The 22631-nt window shown below is 44.7% G+C and overlaps 1 protein-coding gene across 1 annotated transcript in view; it reads right to left on the bottom strand.

The window, feature by feature from the left end:
- Positions 1-17456, bottom strand: part of MKLN1 (muskelin 1) — a 122260-nt gene extending 104804 nt beyond the window's left edge. The window contains exons 1-2 of the mRNA XM_068168983.1: positions 17347-17456; positions 66-135 (exon numbers count right to left, since the gene is read on the bottom strand). Coding sequence (XP_068025084.1) covers positions 66-135; positions 17347-17438 — 162 coding nt within the window. The 5' untranslated portion in view covers positions 17439-17456. The remainder of the gene's footprint in view (positions 1-65; positions 136-17346) is intronic.
- Between the last annotated feature and the right edge of the window lie 5175 nt (positions 17457-22631).

Genomic DNA, 22631 nt, shown 5'->3' with positions numbered 1-22631 from the left:
AAAATATGAAGTATACATTAAGTTGCACAACACAGCTATACTGTTGCAGAGATCCAAATGCTTACCTGGGGAGGGTAATTGCTTTCTGAAGACCATCTTGAGGACTGATCGTTGGGCTTATCCACCAAGATATTCCTAAAAAGAAACCAGAAGTAGCATAAGTAACAGTCCTGTTGTATTTTGCATCTCCAATACAATTTCCATCCATGTACATGCAATTCATTCTCATGCAACTACCAAAATCACTAGGCTGAGACTAAGGCTCTCCCTCTCTTTTACTAACAAATTTTCTAACATTATTTACAGGATCCCACCAAAATATGCCTCTAAGCCCTGTGGTTGTGAAATGGGCGTCCAAGTTGCAAAATAAAAAGGATCTAAATTGTGAAATCAGTGTAGAACAAATGAATTTACGTAGGCTCGAGTGGAAAAGACTATCTTGTTCACCTTAACAGGTCGAGAACTTTGCAGTAAGGTTAAAACTACGAGCAGTAAAACAGCAAGCCAAAAACTGGCCTGTACTAGACAGGCAATAGTGGAATGGAGACAGCAAGCTGCTAACCCATTTAAGCTTTCTTGGAATGTAAATGATGGCCACCTAACTCATGCCAAAATCTAACAAATATTTTTCATATGAGGTACAAGCCTACAACAACACATAAGAAAGCAGAAGTTCAACTTTTCGACAAGCAAAACCACCTCTGAGTCACTTTCTTCCAATTTAGAATAGCATTTAGAGAATTAACATGAATTCAGAAGAGGGGGTTTGGCTAAAATGAAACAGATTTATTGTGACATGTCATATGAACAATCTGCCTTCCCCTCTCTTGTAACCATACAGCAAACCTCACCTTCCAGTCTGAACTAAAAGCTTAAGAAGTCCCTAAAAATCCATATAACCGTTGGCAAGGCAACAACACCCCACCTGCTGGACAGGGCTTACCAGCTCTACCAAGTCCCAACTAGCAAACTCATCAGTTTGTAAAATTTATGTAAAAAGAGGGAAGCAGTCATCAAAAGACTTCTGCCATCTCCATCTGCTGTGTAGGAGGGAAAGAACACAAGCATCTGGATTACTACAAAGGACTGGAGGAAAAAGAGCTTGTATAAACGCTCAGAAGGGAACAAGGTTAAGTCAGAGGTTGAGTATTAACAGACAGAAATTAGCTCCCTCTTTCCACATCAGGCAGACCAAAATCACCACCCTAACAATGGTATCCGAGTGGTCCCAAGCTGTGACAAAAGAGATGGCAAGGAGCTAGACCACAGTGGCCCATTAAAAGATGAACATTTCACAGAGCTGGCCTAGAGGCTGTCCATCTACAGACTTTACGAGAGACACATCAGGACTTTTTCTTTTCTTTTTTTTTTTTTAAACACAGAACAGGAACAAAACTCAGATTCACAGAACCACTCAGTGGTGGGAACTGGAAGGGACCACCGCTGGAGATCATCTAATCCAACCCTCCTGCAAAAGCAGGTTCACCTACAGCAGGTTTCACAGGATCACATCCAGATGGGTTTGAAATCTCTCCAGAAAAGGAAACTCCACAACCTCTCTGAGCAGCCTATTCCAGTGCTCTGCCACACTCAATTTTTTCTCATGTTTAGGTGCAACTTTCTGTTTTCCAGTTTGCCTACTTGTTCCATCATTGAGCAACATTGAAAACAGTCTGCCCCCATCATCGTGACCCACACTTTTTAGATATTGATCAGCATTAATGACATATCCTCTCAGTCTACTCTTCTCAGGCTAAACAGTCCCGGGTTTCTCAGCCTGTCCTCACATGCAAGATCCTCCAGTCCCCTCATCATCTTTGCAGCCTGTTGGACTCTCTCCAGCAATTCCTTGTCTCTCTTGAACTGGGGAGCCCAGAACTAGTCATGATACTCTAGATTTGACCTCACTAGGACAGAGTAGTGGGGGAGGAAAACCTCTCTCAACCTGCTAGTCACACTTCTTAATGCACCCAGAATATCATCACCCCCTCTCCCTTTAATTAGTTTCCACCACAGCATGGCATTTATTACCACAGCAATGTTAGCATCAGCCCAGGCCTGCAGCTCATTTTGTCTCACTTCCCCAATGAGAAAAAACACCTCTGAAGAGCACAAGCACGCACACCACCCGCTCTCTCCAGCCTCAAAATAGGAAACACCAGGCCATTGGTCTGTGTAATTAAATAGCCAACTAAGTACATCTAGTTTGCAGCACAAAGAGCCTGAACTCCAAGAAAAACATCACCCTTGTATTTAATTTCAGCAGAGACAAAACGACCCAACCAAAGCGAAGGGGGCAATTTGGAATCTGATGAGACAGCTGCCAGTCTTTAAGGTAATTCACCACTAGAAACCAAAACACACTTGTTTTGGGAAGAATCATACCTGCAGTGTCCTATGCCCTGTCACAGGCAAGGCAAAAGGATATTAAAAAGTACTAAGAAATAAATATCTGAACAGAAGAAAAACTGCTGAACTGGAATCTAAGATGTGTATCTTAGATTAAATACTTAAGAGACACGAAGGCAGATAAAACCAGACAACACTGTATGGCTTTTCTCTGTTACAGAGCTTTACCCTAGCATACAAGATGACAATTTACCCCACTGAACACATTTTATTTATGATGCTATTAGATTTGTTTAAACATTTAGATGATCATCTTGTGGTACGTTGAGCAACATTTGCAGGAATTGGCACTGTTACGTGGTCAGATAATGCCCTGCTGGAAAGAGGCATTTTATAACTGGGCCAGAACCCAAAGATCATATTTTTAGAAGAGGATTTGTTTGCTTCTCCAGGTCAAAGATCAGTTTGCTACAACCTAAGAGGACCTCAATCAGTACAGCTAGACAAGATAAAAATCGTTCTGCAGAGAGATGAAAAAGGGATGGGCAGCTCACACAAAATTAAGGCTAGAAAGCGACGTACAAGATGAAGACAGTAGCGCCAATGGCGATACAAATACGTTTAAAAACACATGGGTTATTAATTTATTAAGATTAAGCAAACACTGGAGGCAGAAGTCCATCTGTATAAAGTCAATTTACCATAGTGGTTTAGGAAAATTTATGGGCTTGGAAGAATTCAAGCATTCCACCAGTCATGAGACAGTAAGAACCAAACACAGACATCTCCTAATGACAGATTCCTTGCTCCATGTAAAGCCCTTTCCATGGACATCACAAAGTTTTTAAACAGTACCTGGGGGCTGCCTTTCCAGATATGACACCTAGATTCATACCCACGTAACTTTCAAAGTGAAAATTCCATTAACTCAACAGTTTTCCACATAATTTTCTCAAGACATTCACAAGAACAAAAAGGTGTCTCTAAGCCCTTGAGCTCACTTAAGTCCCCAAAAGTTTTACACAAGCTTTCCATGTAAAAAAGGGCAGCCTCTTAACTGTGGTTCAAGAGAAGCGCTCATCATAAACCATCGACACCAGCATACATCTACAACACTGCCAAGAGGGACCATTCCACCCACTCACGCCTGATCCTCTCCCTTCCCTACACTAGCAGCTATAATTAATGATCAGCAAAAACAAGTTCTTGAGTCAGAGCAGTTCTCCAAGTCAGCTCACTACTAGTGCTGGCAAAAAAGGAGCAGAGAGTAAAAAAAAAACAAACCAGAGATGAGCAGCTGGATGCAGGCAAGGGGTTGATACTGGCATGAATTCCCAATACCACTCTCACACTGGCAAGGAACAACTGAAAGAGATGTCATGATACCTCTGCCACTCTGTGGACAATCCCACCCCACACTAAAAGCTAAGCAGAAGAAGCCATTTTATCTGCTCCATGAACAGTAACATGTCCAGAGGCAGTACTGGTGTGCCTTAACTCCATAACCAAGCTTCCTCTGCGGCTATTAGTGTCCAAGCCTTTATTGTAAGTGTTCCCATCGCTAAGTAAGAGCAGTAGATCCTTCTGGCTGCTCTGTGTAAAAAGCCCTCTTGGCAGAACACAGTGGAAGTTTCTTTTTATTGCCCATGCAGATGCTGGGCTTGCAACTGCTGTAAGTAGGCAATTTTCCCTTTTTGCCAACCCAGAAACCGTCATATCTGTTGTACCAACTGCCGCCTGATCTCTGCTGGGACTAGAGATGTCCCCACGCTTGGTGTTACCAAGGGACAGTGCTGTGCAAAAAGCTCTGTGGTTTCAGGCATGACAGTCACTAATGGAAAGTTTCCCTTCACTCTGAGCAGGGGGATGAAGAGAGAAATAAGATGACTTTGCAAAATATACTACAAATTAAGTTTAAGGCCACTATAATTTGCATCTAACCTAAACATTTTCATGAAGCTGCTATTAAAGAAATCCATGTCTTTTGGAACAAGTCCTTAAGAATAAACAAATCCAAAACACAGGCTTTGCTTGGCACATTCAGATTGCTCTTCTGAGAGCAGCTGCACAGAAAAGGGCACACATCACCAAAAGTACTTGGAACTCAAATGGATGATGAGGTACCAGCCCATTACACTGCAAAAAGCATTTGGAGAATTACAAACACACTGACTGAAAAGGGAAAACACTCACTCTTCAGGGCTCTCCATGAAATGGTTTTCCTTTTTTTTCCCCCCCCACAATCATCCCAAAACAGAATAGCAAGAATACAGCCACTAGAATACACAGGCTAAACTTTACACTAAGTCTACTTCACAGAAGACTGTAAGATGTGGTGGGCCAACTATTTCAAAGATGTGGAACCATCACACCAGCCAGTACAAAGCATCTGTGCAGATATTCTAGCCCAGCCTAGACACTGGAATGTATACACACTCCTAACCAAGCAAAACAGAAAAACACAACCACCCACCACCAAAAAAATGATACTCCATGGACCTGGAAAGAAACAGGGACATTCTTCTCCTGCACCTCCCAGAAGCTTAGCGCAGATAATGGTGATTGCAAGCCTACCAGATGCAATGTTTAAAAGCTGCATCTCTGGCTTTAACCTAAAGCAGGTCAAAATAAAAGGTTTTGTCATAAAGTTTATCTCTGCTATCAGAAAAGTTCTCTCCTTAGAGCAACGTAATGACAGGAAGACAGGAGAACGTTCTGTTTGAAACACAGCAAAACGTGCACAACTATCATGCAGTAAGGGCATCATTAAGGTGGGAAAAGACCTTCAAGATCAAATTCAACCATTAACCCGACACCACCATGCCCACTAAACCATGCCCAACATGCCACCTCTAAACATTTTTTTTAATACCTCCAGGGATGGCGAGATATTTTTCCTAATATCCATTCTGAACCTCCCTGGCACAACTTGAGGCCATTTCCTCTTGTCATGACACTTGCTGCATCTGAGAAGAGATCAATCTGCACCTCACTCCAATCTCTTTTGAGGCAGCTGTAGAAGACAATGAGGTCTCCCCTCAGCCTCCTAAGTCTAAACAACCCCAGTTCTCTCAGCCACTACTCACAGGACTTGTGTCCAAGGCCTTTCACCAGCTTAGCTGTTTTTTTTTTTGGACATGCTTCAGGACTTCAGTGCCCTTCTTGTTAGTAAGGTGCGCAAATCTGAGCACAGTATTCAAGGTGTGTCTCATTGCCACATCTCCTTCAGTGCTCTGACTTGGTAACAAGGCTTAAACTATTTGTTCCAGAAACCTTTTTTCATCATCACATAGGATCACAGCATGTCAGGGATTGGAAGGGACCCCTGAAGATCACCTAGTCCAACCCCCCTCACCAGAGCAGGGCCATAGAGTCTAGCACAGGTCACACAGGAATACATCCAGATGGCTCTTCTCCTATCACTAGATTCTAGAAGAAGAAAAACACACACATCACCCCTACCTCCTTTCAGATAGTTGAAGAGAACAATGAGGGCTCCCATCAGCCTTCCTTTGTCCAGACTAGACAATTCCAGCTCCCTCAGCAGCTCCTCACAGTATGCATCTGCCCAGGGTCTTGATTAACCTGGTCTAGTAGGTGGCATCCCTGCCTACACAGGAGCATTGAGACTAGATGATCTTTATGGTCCCTTCCAATCCAAACCAATCCATGATTCTATGACACATTCCAGAAGCAAGGGCTTGGAATTTAGGTGCTGGGTTTTCATCTTGCATATTTTCAAAACACCGGACTTCCTAACCCCACTGCTAAGCAGCACAGGAGGACCTCATGAATAGTAAGACAAAGTTTGAGTTAAATACAAGTCTACAGTTTTAAATACTGTACTGTCATTTGTCAATTTACTGCTCAAATTCATTTCCATCTCCCTCAGCAGACATTTCACACAAACACTTAATCCACGATAAATTTACTTCTATCACATCTATCAAAAGTAAAACAGCTCAGTAAGTAGAGCACACAAAAATAAACCGGTGAATTTAGAAATCATCTTTCAGAACAATACTTATCAGACCACAGATGACTATACAAACCAGGTATCACTTGTCTCTGGCCTGAAATAGTTCCATTAAAACCAGTTTCTCTATTTTTCAATGAAGAGTTTATTTTTAAGCTCTCATCACTGCCAGTCCAATGACATGCAAAGGCCTTTTCTAAAAGACCCACCAACACACACCAACAAAAACCTTCTCCATAAACATGGAATGTTGCAGACTTCCAGTAACACTCCTTTTCACTCCTCCCCTCAAGACTTCTTTGAATGAGGTATTTTTGACTCACCAGTGCTCCCTGCTAAGACACCAGGAAGTAAATGTTATCAATAGGTGCTAACACTGCACCAGTATAGTGAACTTCCAGTGAGCCTAGTAAATAACTTCTATTCCAGCGACACTCAACAGCCCTAAATCATGGATTAAACTTTTGACTGTATCACAGCACTGAGCACACCAAATCCTCAGCAGCAAGAGCTCCCAGCTCCAGGTTAGTAACATCAGAATTAGCACAGAACAAAAACAAACTGGAAAGAAAATCAAGCAAGGGCTATTCATGTCTGTTGGTAACCACAGTAACTTCACACATGGCATACGATTACCAGCCTAACTGTCCCAGGCTTAGGGATTAAAGTTTAGATGCAATTTAACCAGTGATGCTGAATCTTTTGAGCTTCAAGATTTTCTCTCCCCCCACAATCTCTTTTAATTCATGTTTAAGAATTGTTAGATGAATGAAAAAAAACAGACCTCTTCCATGTACTTCAAGTCTACTTTTTAAGAACCTAAAATGTTGCTGAAATAAGCAATTATAAAGACTGCTTCACCTCACTTTACTGAACTGATGTTAATGAATAAAAGAATACCCAAAACCTTTCCTTTTGTCCATTCCTTGTCATACTCAGCACTCATTTCAACTTGCCTAAGCCACAAGGATAGCCCACATCCATCCTTTTAAGGGATCTACAAAGTACTTAAGCAACGTGGCATGCAAGCAACCTAGTCTACAAACTTCCAGAAGGTTCCCTGAGCAGATATAAATCCCTAGCTTATAAAAAGACTGAGAAGAAGATGAATTTTACCCTTCAATATTCAACAAAGAAAAGATAAAGGTATTAGATTCTTTACCTCACTGGATTTGCAGCAAATAAATACTGCAGTAAATTTTACCTGAGTGTAAGATATCACTAGCCAAGGCCACTTTATGACGAAGTTTATTTTCACTTCTTGCTAAGAAAATAATTTTAAGAGTATGAACACAGGGATTTCTACTGCTAGTCATGACCAGAAATGCCATTGTCCTCAGGCTTCTCAAACCCTAGAATCACAGACACCTTGTGATTAGAAAAGACCTTTGAGATCATCAAGTCCAACCATTATCCAAATCTACCAAGATTAGTGCTAAACCATGTCCCTCAGTGACACATCTCTGTGACTTCTAAACACCTCCATAGACCTCATAAGACTTGTTTTCTTGACCCTCCACCATCTTTGCTGCACTTCTCTGGCCATGCTCCAGCACCTCAATGCCTTTCTGGCAGTAAGGGTCCCAAAACTGAACACAGTACCCAAGGTGTGGCCTCACCAGCGCTGAGTACAGGGGGACAATCACTTCCCTAGTCTCACTTGTCACACAATTCCCAAGACATGCCCGGATGCTGATGGCTTTCCTGGCCACCACTGCACACTGATGGCTCTTTCATAGTTCTGGTGGTGTAGCACAGTTCATGCCTATATTGCTCTCACTTCTCATTTCCAAGAGAATCTTCTTGTAAAGGGACAGACCCTTCACAAGAAGGTTAGAGCAAAACAGCATCCAGCACACATCCATGTAAATTCCCTGCGCTGAATTTTGGATACATGACAAATTTGGTGGAGTATCTTTGTTTGACTAAGGCACATAAGGAAAACTTTTAAAGGCCAGGAATAAGATTCAGGTTCTCCATGACTCCATAGCATTTCAACAACTGTCTCACATGCCACACTATGTTTCCACTCTGAGGAATTTACAGACTAAGTGATTACGTACAAAGATAAAAATTCCTAATGTAAGCCATAAACACATCCCTAATATACACTGTCATTTCATACCTAGTACAAAGTTAACCCAAAGAATTAACACCTGTAAAGGAGTAACAGGCAGTAAAATAAAGTAGATTATGTTCAATAAAACCAACTGATGTCCCTCCCACCCACAGAAATTTATGTCCAGTATGGAGCTTTCTCACCACAACTCTAAGGAAAACGCTTCCTGTTTCCAGGTGGGAGCACTACATGATCTTTCCTTTCAAATTAAGGTTCTCTCACTAACACTATAACTCAGGGTATCTAAAAGACAAAAATACTGACCTAGGAAAAGTGAGAAATATCAGCCTGTAATGATGTACTGCTTATTTGAGGAATTACATTACCAGTCAGAAGCTTCATTATGGAATATTTCCCTACTTTGGGCAATATAAATGGTCTATGCTAAAAGGTATGCCAGTTCCCAAGCCAGTATCATTTTCATATTTGGAACTTTCCAAACCGTGTACCAGAAAGCAGTTTTTTAGGAGACAAACCATGGAAGTTAGCAAGAGCACAAGGAACTCGCTCAGCAAGTCCTTACTCACAGGTGACTTGACCTAATAAAAAGTTTTGCCTTCCATTTCAACACTGTTAAGAGCATCACTCAAATGTAGATTAGGCTAAGAAATTCCGCTCAGAGCAACCCCAAGCACAAACCCAGGCTAGATGGAGAATGGATAGAGAGCAGTCCTGAGAAGGAGTGCTGGTTGATGAGAAGCTCCACATGAGCCAATGTGCACTCACAGCCCAAAAGCCAGCTGTGTCCTAGGCTGCATCCAAAGCAGTGTGGCCAGCCGGCCAAAGGAGGGGATTCTGCCCCTCTGCTTCACTCTGCAGTAAATTGAAGACCCCACCTGGAGTACTCCATGCAGTTCTGAATTTCCCAGCACAAGGAGGACATGGAACTCCTCCTACAGAGGAGGACCAAAAGAAGATAATCCAAGGGCTGGAACCCCTCTGCTGTGAGGACAGGCTCCAAAAGTCGGGATCTTTCGGCCTGGAGAAGAGAAGGTTCCCAGGAGACCTTATGGCAGCCTTCCAGTATTTGAAGCGGGCTGCAGAATAGCTGGAGAAGAACTTTTTATAAAGGCGTGGAGTGATACAAGGGATAATGCCTTCAAACTGGGAGAAGCTCAGTTTAGACATTAGAAGAAATTCTTCACCATGAGTGTGGTGAGGCACTGGAAGAGGTTGACTGGAGAAGCTGTGGAGGCTCCAACTCTAGAAACGTTCAAAGCCAGGTTGGATAGGGCCTTGATCAACCTGTTCCAGTAGGAGCTATCTTTGCCCACAGCATTGGGCACTAAATTATCCTTAAGGTCCCTTCCAACCCAAATCATTCTGATTCTAGTAGTTAAAGTCATAAGAGCTGCTTAAAAAAATGTACCTACAGGAAAGCATGTAAGAAAAATACAGGTTATGTCCTAACCAAAGTTTCAATATTTTTTAGGTACCTTTCCAGTGTTTGGGAGAGACACTATGAACACAGTAGCCAGCCTGGAAAGAAAAGGCAGTGAGGACAGGAGGAACATGGCACCAAACTCAGTATGACCAGTGTGCAATTGCCCTCCTTTATCAAGATCACAACATTTTCCAGAAACTGCCACACACATCAGGTGAGGAGCAAGTGCTATTAACCCAGTAGCTTTTGACATTTAAATTCAGACACGCGGGCCGCCATCTTCAACTTAAATACAGAGTTGTGCTTCTTGATTTAAATCAATACAGGAAATAATTTTTCAAAGATTATGCATTCCGAGTGTCAAGTAATGACTGAAATAGCAACTACCTAACTTAACAACCAGCCTACATCTTCAGCACTCTCTCCTCCCCTTCCAGTATTTGCTGCTCTTCAAACCCTGGGTTTGGTTTGGGGCCCCTCACTACAAGAAGGACACTGAGGTGGTAGGATGTGCCCAGAGAAATGCAATTAAGTTGGTGAAAGGTCTAGAGCACAAGTCCTGTAAAGGGCCGCTGGGGGAACTGGGTTGTTTAGCCTGGAGAAAATGAGGCTAAGAGGAGACCTTCCTGCTGTCTACAACAACCTGAAAGGAAGTTGTAGCAAGGTGGAAGTCAGTCACTTCTCCCAAGCAACAAACAATAGAAGAGGAGACATCCTCAACTTGTGCCAGTAAGAGGTTTAGTTTGGGTATTAGGAAAAACTGCTTCACTGAAAGAGCATTTAAGCCCTGGAACAGGCTGCCCACTGCCCAAGGAAGTGTTGGAATTGCTACCCCTAGAAGTGTTCAGAAAATATGTGGCTGTCATTCAGAGACGTGGTTTATTGATGGACATGGCAGCATTGGGTTAACAGTTGGACTTGATCTTGGAGGCGTTTTCCAACCTTTACCACTCAAGATTCTATAAATTCAGACCCAGCTACACTTATTGTTCCTACAACATTCAAGAGGCTGCAGTAAAAAAAACACAAAGCCAAAAAACACACAAAAAAAACAACAAACAAAAAATCAAACACACCCCACAACCCAACTCAAAACTACATTTGGTTGTAGAGGTTTAAACTAACATGCAATTAAAATCAGTCAAGCACTGGCTTGCTTTGGATGCTTGGAACATGTTGACCTATAGAAAGCTGACTCAGTGCTGCATACCACTTAATCCCGACAGAAAAATCACAGTAACACAAAAAGCGCTGGTGGTGATCAACCTAACCACACACCGTAGCAGCGATGTGCTACAAAAGGAGATGAATGCACAGAGTAAGAAACTATGCTCTTTGCCATAAAAAAAGAAAAGCACTAACAATCAAACTAACAGTACATGCTGTCTGAGCAGTAACAACAGTTGTCCCAAGGGAAACAGAATTGTAGGATTGTTTAGGCTGGAAAAGACCCTTAAGATCAAACATGTTCTGCCTGAAAGAATGTTTTAGTCTTCAAGCAAGTAATTAGTAATGAGGAGCTCGAAAACCTTTGTTAAGCTTGCAGGGTATCACGCCTGTGAAGAACAAATGATCAATAACCTGATGCTTTCAACACCTCCTATAAAAAATTTAAGTTCCTAATGTTCCCCAAAAATACCATCCCAGAAGAGGTTGAACACTGGAGTAATACAGGTTCTGCCAGGTTTGGCACAGCAAGGAACCAGAGCAATTAGCATTTCACCTTTTCTTTCTGCCAGTGAATAAAACTGTCTCATCTCCTAAATAATAGCTATACTTCAACTGGAGCTTAAAACAATTTTTTTCTGCTACTACAGCTTTGGTGCTTTCACCTGGGCAGCATGAGCTATCAGACTTCTGATGTCAATGTAAGGAATGAACTTCATAATTTTGTGGCTTTTTCACTCCCTCCACCTCTGATCTTTTCCTTTCTCACCACTTCACCTGAGCACCTAATCACCTAGTATTTCTGTGTTCAATTTGGGGGTAACTTTATTTTCTATAGAAATTCTTCACTTTTGAAGTACTGAATTTCAGCTTTTGGAGAACACTCTTAGACTATATAATGGTGTAAGCAAGGGGGGAAATGCCTGTCAGAACATGGGCTTGTCTAGAAACATCCAGAAAATCCACACAAATAAGTGGAGAAAAATATTTTCTGCTGGACACTGAAAAGGATGAGAAGCAGAACTGAGAACATTTCTGCACACAGGGTCACTGCAGGGGAACATAGCTGGTCAGCTCACTTGAGAAGACACTGATTGCATCCCCAGCTGATCAATATTGCAAAGACATGGCAAGCAGACCATGCTCCTCCTTCCTAAAGTCAAAGCAATTAGGCCAAGGAAAGTGAAGTGGCTACATTAAAATACTCCAGTAAAGCTATAAATGCTGGTGATTTAAATTGAAACAAAAAAATACATTTGTGCTTAGATGTGGAAAAACAAACAAAACCCCCAAACAAACACAAACACCAGACCTCAAAAGGTTCTACAACTAGAAGGGAAATCATCACTGCTATGTAACTGAAGTTCTTTAAGACACAGTAAGACCTAAGCAGTATCTTTAAGACTTCTAGCATATGGACATCAGCACATGTCATCCTGCCCCAAAAGCAATGAAGCACACTTCACTAGACCATCATTTTGTTCTAGAGAGCTCTAAACTCCTGAGAGCTCAAACAGAAGGTACCTCCATCTCATCATGGAAACTGAGCTTGAGATCAGAAAACAGAACAGAAAAAAAAATAAATAACCTTTTCAGTAGTCATAGATCAACTTGATCATGAGATGCTTCAAGACCTAGACATGTCTATAAGAAGATTTATGAAGCTAGAAGGTACAGATTTGAATTATCAGTTTCACGTGGTAGGAGGAGAATCCAAGAATCATGTTTCACTAGCCTCAAACACGTTTTTCTTGTTGCAGAAATCTCAGGGGATGGCAGAGCTGGAATTCAGGTTATTTTCTGGTTGGATGCAGTACTATACAGTTTCAAACTGGGAAAGAAAATAACTGAAGTTCACAGCAAAACTGATAAAAATGTGTTGCAATGAAAACATGACTATCAATTAGGAGGCTGATAATGGCATTTAATTATCAGCCAAGAAACCAACCTTATTTTGTAGTCTTAACCATAGCACAGGAAATAATTGAACAAAAACACCAGCAGAGAATCCTAAAGTCAAATTGAGGAAACACACCGATCTTCCTCTGGAGAAAGCCCGAATGACACTCAGAATCTGAGCAACAGAAATGGGATGAAACTTCCTCACAAGGGTCCCTGACTGCCATAACACAATGAAAAACCGCTCTTAGTCTCCGAAGTGGGATCCAAGCACATCAGCCAACTATAAGGTACTCTAAGCAATGCAACCACAGTCCTAGGATACAGTGATCCAGCATTTGGCAATGGAAAGAAGCACATGACTACCATGACAGAGCACAATACTTCATCTCTTATTCACCTTAGCACATGGTTCAAACTGGAGCAGGTATAAAAAACAGGTTATTTAAAAAAATAGTAACAAATCAAGACATGAAGAGCTTCTCTTGAAATGCAGAACAGTAATTTTGGGTTTTCTTCCCTACCAAAACCTACAACTTTATAGAAAGCAATGCAAGCCTTGTTCAAATTGTTTATTCCCTGTATGTCAAAAAAAACCAAAACAAAACACCATGTGGCAGAGCTCACCACTTTCTGCAGCAGGACAGAGGAATGAAGTCCATGTTTCTCTCTCTAAGCATACATCAAAAGACACCAGCACTTGGTTACGTAGTTGATGTGGAGTGACTGGTGGTGAGGGACAAATCCTGAATGCAATCTCTGCAAGATATCAGGGACCACCCTCCCACATGGCTCCATCCCTTTAGGGAGAAACCACAGAGAGTCAAGGAGAGGGTCTGATGGAGGATTCTCAGGCAACATGCTGGGCTGAACATGGTCCAAGGTGGACAAGCTGAAGCCTCTCAACACATTGATGCCTCTGCACAGGCAGAGTGTCTCTGGAAACACCAGATGTTTCAAGAACAAATCTCCTATTGGATCAGTTTTCTTCCCAAAGGCACAACCTCCCCTGCACTAGAGACTATTTACTAGACCACTCTTCCCCTATGCAAGTCAGTCTTTCTGCTGGTAGGTAAAAGCCAATGAAGAAAAATAGCAGAACTATTCTTTAGAAGACTCAAGAAGGGCAAACTTCATTTCATCTTTTAAAAGGTCTTTGCAAACACACAGTTAACAGTCATGCTGGTAAAACAGCCAAAACAGCCAGAAACTGGATCCAGCACTAATCCCCTGGTACCCCCACCAACCACAACAGGAAAGACACTGGCATTCACAAGAAGAAACTTTTACCATTGGAAACTGGTGGGGTTTAATAGAGCCTACACTAGAATGTGACCACAAAGGGCTTTGAAAAACACTTCTGTTGTTGTTGGATTGGGGGGTTTTATTTAAAAGAGCAGTTATAAGGTGATTTCAGTGTTCTGAGAAGTTTCAGTATCAGTTCAGCATTGCATAAGCTGATAAAAATTAGTGGGTATCTTCCTTCTTTCCTGGACAGCAGTGATGAAAGTTTTATATGTCCTATCTTCATTTTACATTTTAAACCACACAACTGCTGAAGAACTGTGTTAAAATCATACCAAGATGACCAAGAGCATGGGTAATATACTCAGTTCCTCTTCCACAAGCACTCTGCTTGCAAGACCACAAGTCCCAAAGAGAATAAATGTTATTCACTAAACAGTGTATTCCTATGCACATAGAATCACAGAATTGTTTAGGCTGAAAACACCTTTTAAGATCATTGAGTCAAACCATTAACTCAGCAATGCCAAGTCCACTGCTAAACCATGGCCCTAAGCACCACATCTATGTGTCTTTTAAGTATCTCTAAGTGGCAGAATCATCTTTCAGTTCGAGGTCAAAATGTTTTATTCCTAGTTACGCTAGCAAACAAACCAGGATTCCCAGTATCTTCCCAGAACAGTAGAATTCTGTTCCATGTCTGAAATACTAAGACAACTTTTAGCTCCATCTGTGTGTTTGTCCTACAGTAATATCACATTCCTGTCCCAGCAATTTTTGTGTTCCATCTTCACTCCATCCCCCCAAAACCCAGCCTCCTAGAGGTTTCTTTATAAGTTTTCTCCTTTTGAGAATCTAATCTTAAATCATAGGTAAAAGCCTCGCCTTTCAGAGAGGAAATAAACCCCAACATTTCCATAGAAGACAATCAGGAATGACCCTGCTCATTGCAGTGGGGTTGGACTAGATGACCTTTAGAGGTCTCTTCCTAACCAGTGCATTCTATGATTCTATGACAATTCATAGGCATCAGGACCAGCATCCTTCAGATCAAGGTCAGTACACAGGAGAATAACCCCATCGTTGGGATTATTGAACATTGCTTAAAGGCCATTAAAATTGCTTTTACTGAGAACCACATTTAAACTTCACGTTAAAAAGAGCCAAATGCAAGGTCATGCTCTTGTATAACACCAGCCCCACCACAGAGAAGGGAATTAAGTCACAGTAGGCAATGACATTAAGGACTTTGGGCAGCACTGCAGATACCACGTGAACATTAATTCCTGATGCTAGGCTGTAGCAGAAGGGACTAAGGGGAGCCTTGGAAACAAACATCAAAGAGAAAGATGGCATTATCTTTTTAGATCACATCATCGAGATCAATAATGGACCATCACCCTCCTACCTGGGGATGAACACTTGAATACAATGTTGAAAGCCAGGAGTGTTGATAGAAATAACTACAAGCATGATCACAGACCTAAAAGGAATGCCTTAAAGCCAAGTCTTTTTAACAAGAAAGCTAAAGGGATTATTTAATTATCACCAAAGATTAGCAATTAGAAGAATCCAGATCCTTTTAACATCTAGCAAAGCAAATATATAGAAAGATACAACAACCAGGAGTTTTGTCAGAAAAGATTCACTTCCTTTTGGATAGTGGAGATCACTGATTAACAAACAAGGGAACTCTATTCCTTGTTGATAGTGTGTGATTAAAGATATTTTAATCAGAGATTATTAACTGCAGCCTAATCCATGATCAGACCAGACTCTACAGCCCACAATGAATAAGGTGTCCAAACACTGACATCCTCATGGTCCTCCTGACCTCCAAGTCTGAAGCCAGCCTACTGAAAGGTGCATCAAAACCAGCACACTTGGACCACATTAAAGTCCCTCCAAATCTTACTTTCACTAGCTAGAGGAATTAAACAGGCCATAGCTGGACTGCCTCATTCAAGACAGGTTCACACCACTATGACAGCACAAATGGATGACTGCAAGCAGAGATCCCATCTCCTTTTGCCAAACCCTGAACTCTTAACAGGAGAGCAAGAGGGCAGTAGATTACCCCTTTCCCCAAAAAAAAACACACAAAACAGGTGATGGTAGCTCAACAAAATACCAGCATTTTGAGGTCAGGGGCAGGAAAGGAAACCTAGTTGTCAAAAAACACACCTCCCACAGGCACCCAGGCCTGTAGAGCAGGGGGAGGAAGGTTTACTTACCCTTATCCCCACTTAACTTGTGACAAGCCTCTCCCACACATAGTGCCCACTTTTCACCCACATCTGGGGCCAGCTTCTTTTGCTCACGTGCATCCCTCCCTTGCCCATACGTGGTGATTACCTCTTCTCCATGCACACTGCTCTGTCCGTTCAAGCCTGACGCTCAACTCCCTCCTACTTGACCCCAGCTGGGCAGCCAGGCCCCCTCACCTACTCACTCCCCAAACCTGTAGCCCAGACCCTCCACCCCACACAAAGCCTCCCCGGTTTTTGTTCATCGACCACTAACCAAAACAACTCCTCCCACCTCCCGGTGCTGGTGCTCAACTTCCTCCCCAAACACCCTCCCAGCCCTGCTACCCTCACACAGCCCCCTAAATCCTGCTGCACAGGGCCTCCTCGTATACAGCACTCCCTGCCCCCAAAACCTTGATGGCCACACGCACTGCCCCCTCGAACTCAACACCTCCTCCCATACAGCCTCCTAAATCCTGCAGAGTCCTCCCTCCCACACACTCAGGCTCCCAAACACTGCTGTATAGACCCTCCCCCACAGGCAGCCCCATCAAAACCCTACTGACCACCGCCTCCCGTACTCGCACACACCCACCTCCAAACCCTGCCGGTCAGCCCTTTCCAGACCCGCAGACCCCAAACCCCGCTGTACAGACTCTTACACATACACAGTATCCCAAACTCCACTGGCCACCTCTCGCCCACAGCGCCCTTCCGCCTCCTCACCCCTTCCCCATGCCGGCGCTCTGGCCAGCCCGGGCCACCCCAGCACCCCCCTTCCCGCGGCGGTGGCGGTGGCCGGAGCCGCTGCTCCCCCCGAGCTGCCTCCCGCTGCGGCCTCCCCGCGCAGGCCCGGGCGCAGGCCCGGGCGCAGGCCTTGGCGCAGGCCCGGCAGCCCGCCACCGCGCAGGCCGGCCCAGGACCGAATCTGAGAGTGAGGCCGAGGGCCAGGACTCACTCGGGCAGGTAGGTGGAGGAGAAGCTGCTCCAGCGGTGCAGGGTGTACCCCAGCACTCGGCTCTCGGGGACCGCCGGCCCCGCAGCCGCCATCTTGTTGTCAGCAGCGGCTGCCGCGGCCCCAGCAGCGACCGCGGTGGGCGGGGCCGAGCTCTTAAAGGGGCCGCGAAGGAGGGGGGCGGTGGAGCCTGGGAGGGGGCTGGGCGCGGGGCCTCCTGTGGGTGTGGGGAAGTGAGGGGGCACCTCATGGAGCGGAGATTATCATGGGGCTGAGTGGGCTGTGCACCTCAGGGAGATGCTCCGTGGGCTGGATTGGACTGTGGGGCTTGAAGATGCTCCATGGGGCTGCTGTAGGGCTCAGGAGGATAATTTACGGAGCTCTGTGGGGCTCAGGGGGATGCCTCGTGGAGATGCCGTGGCCATAGGGAGATACCCCATGAAGCTGAGGTGGTGGTCATGGAGAAGCACCGTGGAGCTGTTGTGGGGTGCAGAGATACCCCATAGAGCTGCTATAGGGCTCAGGGCGTGCCCCATGGTGCTGAGGCAGGCTGTGGGGTCGGGGAGATGTCCCGTGGGGCTGAGGTGGGCTATGGGTCTCAGGGAGGTGCCCCATGGGGCTGTGGTGTGGGTCAGGAAGATACCACATGGGGCTGCATTGGACTGTGGGGCTCAGGGAGACAGCCCATGGAGCTGGAGAGGCATGTTGGTTGCCAGAGGGGTGGACTTCTCCTTTCCTGGCCTTACGGCAGCCACAACTATGTGCTTGGGAAAGGAACCTGGGAAAATCCAGTGGGATTTGATCCCACAAAGGCTTCTGCTACCATCCCCATTATGGGTAGCACAATTACCCTCCCTTGTTCCATTTTATCAGTCAAATATTTGACTAGGTATTCTTACACTTCCCAAGATGCTTGTTTTGACACTTCTGCCACTTTTGAAATGTTGGATGGGATGGTCTTTGATTTTTTTCTAAGAAGGAGGTAAAGCTATTAAAGTCACCATGAAAAATGGTAAACAGATAAATAAATAACAAGGAAAATGAAAATGCAGGTGACTGAGTGGTGCCCAGATTTAGTGTTTGACCAACAGTCCCATTTGAAAGCAATTGCAAATCTCTGCTAGTGATGCCCTTGCAGAACCCAGCCAAGTAGACCTCAGTCCGTGCTGCACTCATTGGTTGGCAGGCATCTTAAAAATCATCTAGTTCCACCCTCCAGCTATGGGCAGAGACAGCTTGCCCTGGACCGCATTGCTCAAAGACACATCCAACCTGGCCTTGAACACTTCCAGGGATGGGGCATCTACAATTTCTCTGGACAACCTGTTCCAGTGCCTTATCACCAGCACAGTAAAGAATGTCATCTTTATATCTAACCTAAATCTCCCATCTTTCAGTGTAAAACCATTACTCCTCATCTTATCAGTATTGCCCCTGATAAAGTATCGCTGCCTATCTTTCTTATAGACCCCTTTTAAGTACTGGAAGGCTGCTCTAAGATAGCCCCTGAGCCTTCTCCAGGCTGAACAACCCCAACTCTCTCAGGCTGTTCTTTGTAGGAGAGGTGTTGCAGCCCTTGGATCATTTTTGTGGCCCTCCCCTGAACCTGCTCCAACAAGTTCATGCTCTTATGATGAGGGCTCCGGAGCTGGATGTGGCACTGGATGTAGTCAGGTCTTAACAGAGCTGAGTACAGTGGCAAAAGTCTCCCCTCTGTCTGAGGTTATTGTAGAGTTTTCCTTTGAGAAAAGAGATGTTTTCACCCAGCGCCCCCACCAAAACAAAGAGGAGACTTGGAACATCCATGGGGCAGCTCTGGTCTGCTTCAGAAAACAGAGATATTTCAAGATCAGGGGGAAAACAGACAAAAAGAACCAAACAAATAAACAGCTGTCTGCTGGAAGTGACAGATTGGGGAGATATTATCAGGCAGGACAGCAAGATGCCTGGCTAGATGAAATTAGCACAAGCATTTTTTTTTCCTTTATTTTAGGAAAGCAAGTGAGAATGTGGCAGCAGAATCTGCCTGTGGATGAAAAACTCGTTGAGCAGCCTTGAAGGCTGAACATCAACTGGGTATTTCAAAAGTGAGGGGGAGCAGCAAGCTCTTCATCTCAATACCCTTTCCCAGAAGGGGTTCACAGTGTTTCCCAGATATCAAAGCCACACAGCTCTGCAACAGCACAACAAAGTCCATGCACAAGGCATAAACACCCACAGGTTCCTTTGCTGATGCACTAAGAACACTTTGTGACGTTTGTGGCCTTCCTGTGGTGTTTCAGGCTTCACTTACCCAAACTTCTGCCTGTGGGTATCCCCCTCCCAAAGTTACCACCGGGGTATTAACAGATACAGTTTAGTGAGGATCTCACTAATAAAATACTCCCAACAGCAGAGGAAGAGACACTCCCTCGGTAATCGGAGCCTTGCTAACAGCCAGCCCAAGGAGAGCAATGCTGTGTAAATCTGTGACCTAGCGGATTGTGTGCAAGTGATGAGCAACAGCCGCACAGCAGCCAGGAGGAGGAAGAAGAGGAGGAGGAGGATGGAGGGCCAGAAGCCTGCTGCTCACCACTGCAAAGTGCAAACCACCCTAGGAGTTTCTCTGGTATCCTATTACCACTTGAATCAAGACCTGGATGCCGAAGCAGCTTATTTTTAGCACATTTTGGACTCAAAGTTAAGTGAATGCTGATGAAATACATGGTACTGACAGCCCTGGAAAATCTTTGCTCATCTGCAGCACAGGCAGTAGGGAAGGTTGTGAGGAAGCAAAGTAATTCTGAGCTGCAAACCAAGTCCCCCAGTTTCTTGGGCTCACCTGCCCAGTGTTGTGCATTTACTGGTGGTCATTGGGAGAGGGTTTTTCCATGCTCTGAGAGGACTGAGCACGATGGGGAGGAGCATGATGTGCAAGGGGGTGGCATGCTGCAGATTTGGACAGCCTGAAGCCTCCAGCTGAGCTCTCTGCATCCTGATCAGGGCGGCTGACAGATCTCAACTGCAGCAGCAGTGAGGCCATAAAAATGGAAGAGACTCAGAAAACACGACTATCTGAACCCTGCTCTGCTAGCCCAGGACCATGCTGCATTTCTGCACTAACACACTACCACATCCATGCTTCCTGGGGGTCCCAATGGCACCAAAGCAGCAACTCCGACCCACTGATTTAGAGGAAAAGCCCAAAGAGAGCACTTACAAAACAAATTGTGGGTTTCAATACTTAATGGGAGACTATAAAAAAATGAGGTCAGTCTTTTAGCAGGGACAGGACAAGTGATAATGGTTTTAAACTAAAAAAGGGGAGATTTAGGCTGGATCTAAGGAAGACAGTTTTTACAATAAGGGTGGTGAAACACTGGCACAAGGTGCCCAGAGTGGTGTTAGATTCCCTGTCCCTGGAAACATTCAAGGTCAGGTTTAATGGGGCTCTGCACAACCTGATGTAGTTTTAGATGCACCTGCTTATTGCTGGGTGCTTGGACTAGATGACCTTTAAAGGTCTCTTAAAATCCAAAATATTCTCTGATTCTATGAAATACCATTCAGGACAGCCCTAATTCTAAATCCCTTGCTTGGGACCTCCAGAACAGCTTGGTGCACGCTAGACTTGAGCTGCTGGGGTAGAACCGTGCTGCCTGTGCCTGCTTTGTGAGGATGAAGCTGTGAAGGGTAAGCAAGAGCTTTCCTAGCAGCAAAAAATGGGTTGCTCTGGCAGTCAGGGCATTGCCTCCCAGAAAATCAGGAAGTCCCTGGACAAGTGCCTCGGACAGCAGCTGGAATTGCTGGGAGAGGCCAGGGTGACCACAAGAGATGTCCCACTCATGTCTTTGCCAGGATGTGCATGCAGTGTTCACATGCTTGTTGTCATTGAGTTTAAAATCCAACCACGGGCAGCTGGGGGATTTGAAAATTGTTTGTGTCCGCTTCAAGACAAATACCTCCCCCTCCCCCCCACCCACCCCACCCCCCCGACAAATTTGCTCTTCTACTGCGCGTGTGTTTCGAGTTTCCTCATGCAAAACCTGTGTGGGTGTTTAGATATGTAATGAGCACATAGTTCAGGATGAAAACAAGTTGCGTGGAAGAGCCAAGTAATGCCAAAAAAATGAAAGCAATACAAACAACAACATGGCACGCAGCCATACCAGCTAGATTGTGGGCCAGCCGGATCTCATGTACTCCCCGGAGCTGCAGAGCCCATCAGCTGTTGGAAAAAGAGACCTTTACAGAGAAGCGAGAGGAAATAGCATTGGCAGCTCAGGCCACAGCATGTTTCCTTCCAAAGCAGGACAGAGCCAAGGACATGAGGCAGAGCTGTAACATTTGGGGTCTCATTGCTCAGCCGTGAAGTAAGGCAAAAACCTCAAGTGGGCTGCAGTTGTGTAAACTCCTATTGTTTTCCGAGCGGAAGCAGAGCGCTGGCCCAGAGGGGTATTGTCATACCAGATTTTGGCGATGCTTGCTCCTCTGCACCACCTCACTGAGCTCTCTCTGCAAAGCCAGGGATTCATTTTAACTCAGTAAGTCATGCAGGAAGAATAAACCTACCTGCTTGTGCTGGATTCAGGCTGGAGAGCATCTCTGCGCTGCCATAGTGAGGCCACATCTGGAGTATCAGAGCCAGTTCTGAGCTCTTCAGTTTAAGAGAGACAGGGAACTACTGGGGAGAGTCCAGTGGGGGCTGCAAAGATGAGGAGGGGACTGCAGCATTGCTGTGGGGAGAAAAGGCTGAGAAACCTGGGGCTGGTTAGCCTGGAGAAGAGCAGACTGACAGGAGATCTTTTCAATGCTGATCAGTATCTAACAGGTGATTGTCAGGAGGATGGTGTCAAGAGGATGGTACCGAACTCTTATCAGTGGTGCTCAATAACAGGACAAAGGGGCAAAGGAGAACTGGAATATAGGAAGGAAACTGGAATATACGAAGTTCCATCTGAACAGAGGGAAAATCTTTCCTTTGAGGGTGACAGAGCACTAGAACAGGCTGCTCAGAGAAGTTATGGAGTGTCCTTCCCTGGAGGCTTTCAAAACCTGCCTGGACTTGGTCCTGTCCTGCTCTGGGTGACCTGCTTTAGCAGCAAGGTTGGACTGGATGATCTCCAGAGGTCCCCTACCATTCTGTGATGCTGTGGGTTTGTGATTGTCATCTCTCATTTTAATGATATGATGGGGAAAATAGTGGCAAAGCTGACGAAGAGACCCATTTTCTGCAGGACCTCCATTCGTTTCCATACTGAAAAGGGGTAAGAACAGGCCTCATATACCAGTTTCTCATATACTTGGGG

Source organism: Melanerpes formicivorus, unplaced genomic scaffold (genome assembly GCF_026170545.1).
Source record: "Melanerpes formicivorus ecotype bairdi unplaced genomic scaffold, bMelFor1.0.p_v2 SCAF_3, whole genome shotgun sequence".
Taxonomy (NCBI): domain Eukaryota; kingdom Metazoa; phylum Chordata; class Aves; order Piciformes; family Picidae; genus Melanerpes; species Melanerpes formicivorus.
The sequence above is the reverse complement of the archived record's forward strand: the minus strand, read 5'-3'. Positions and strand labels throughout refer to the sequence as shown.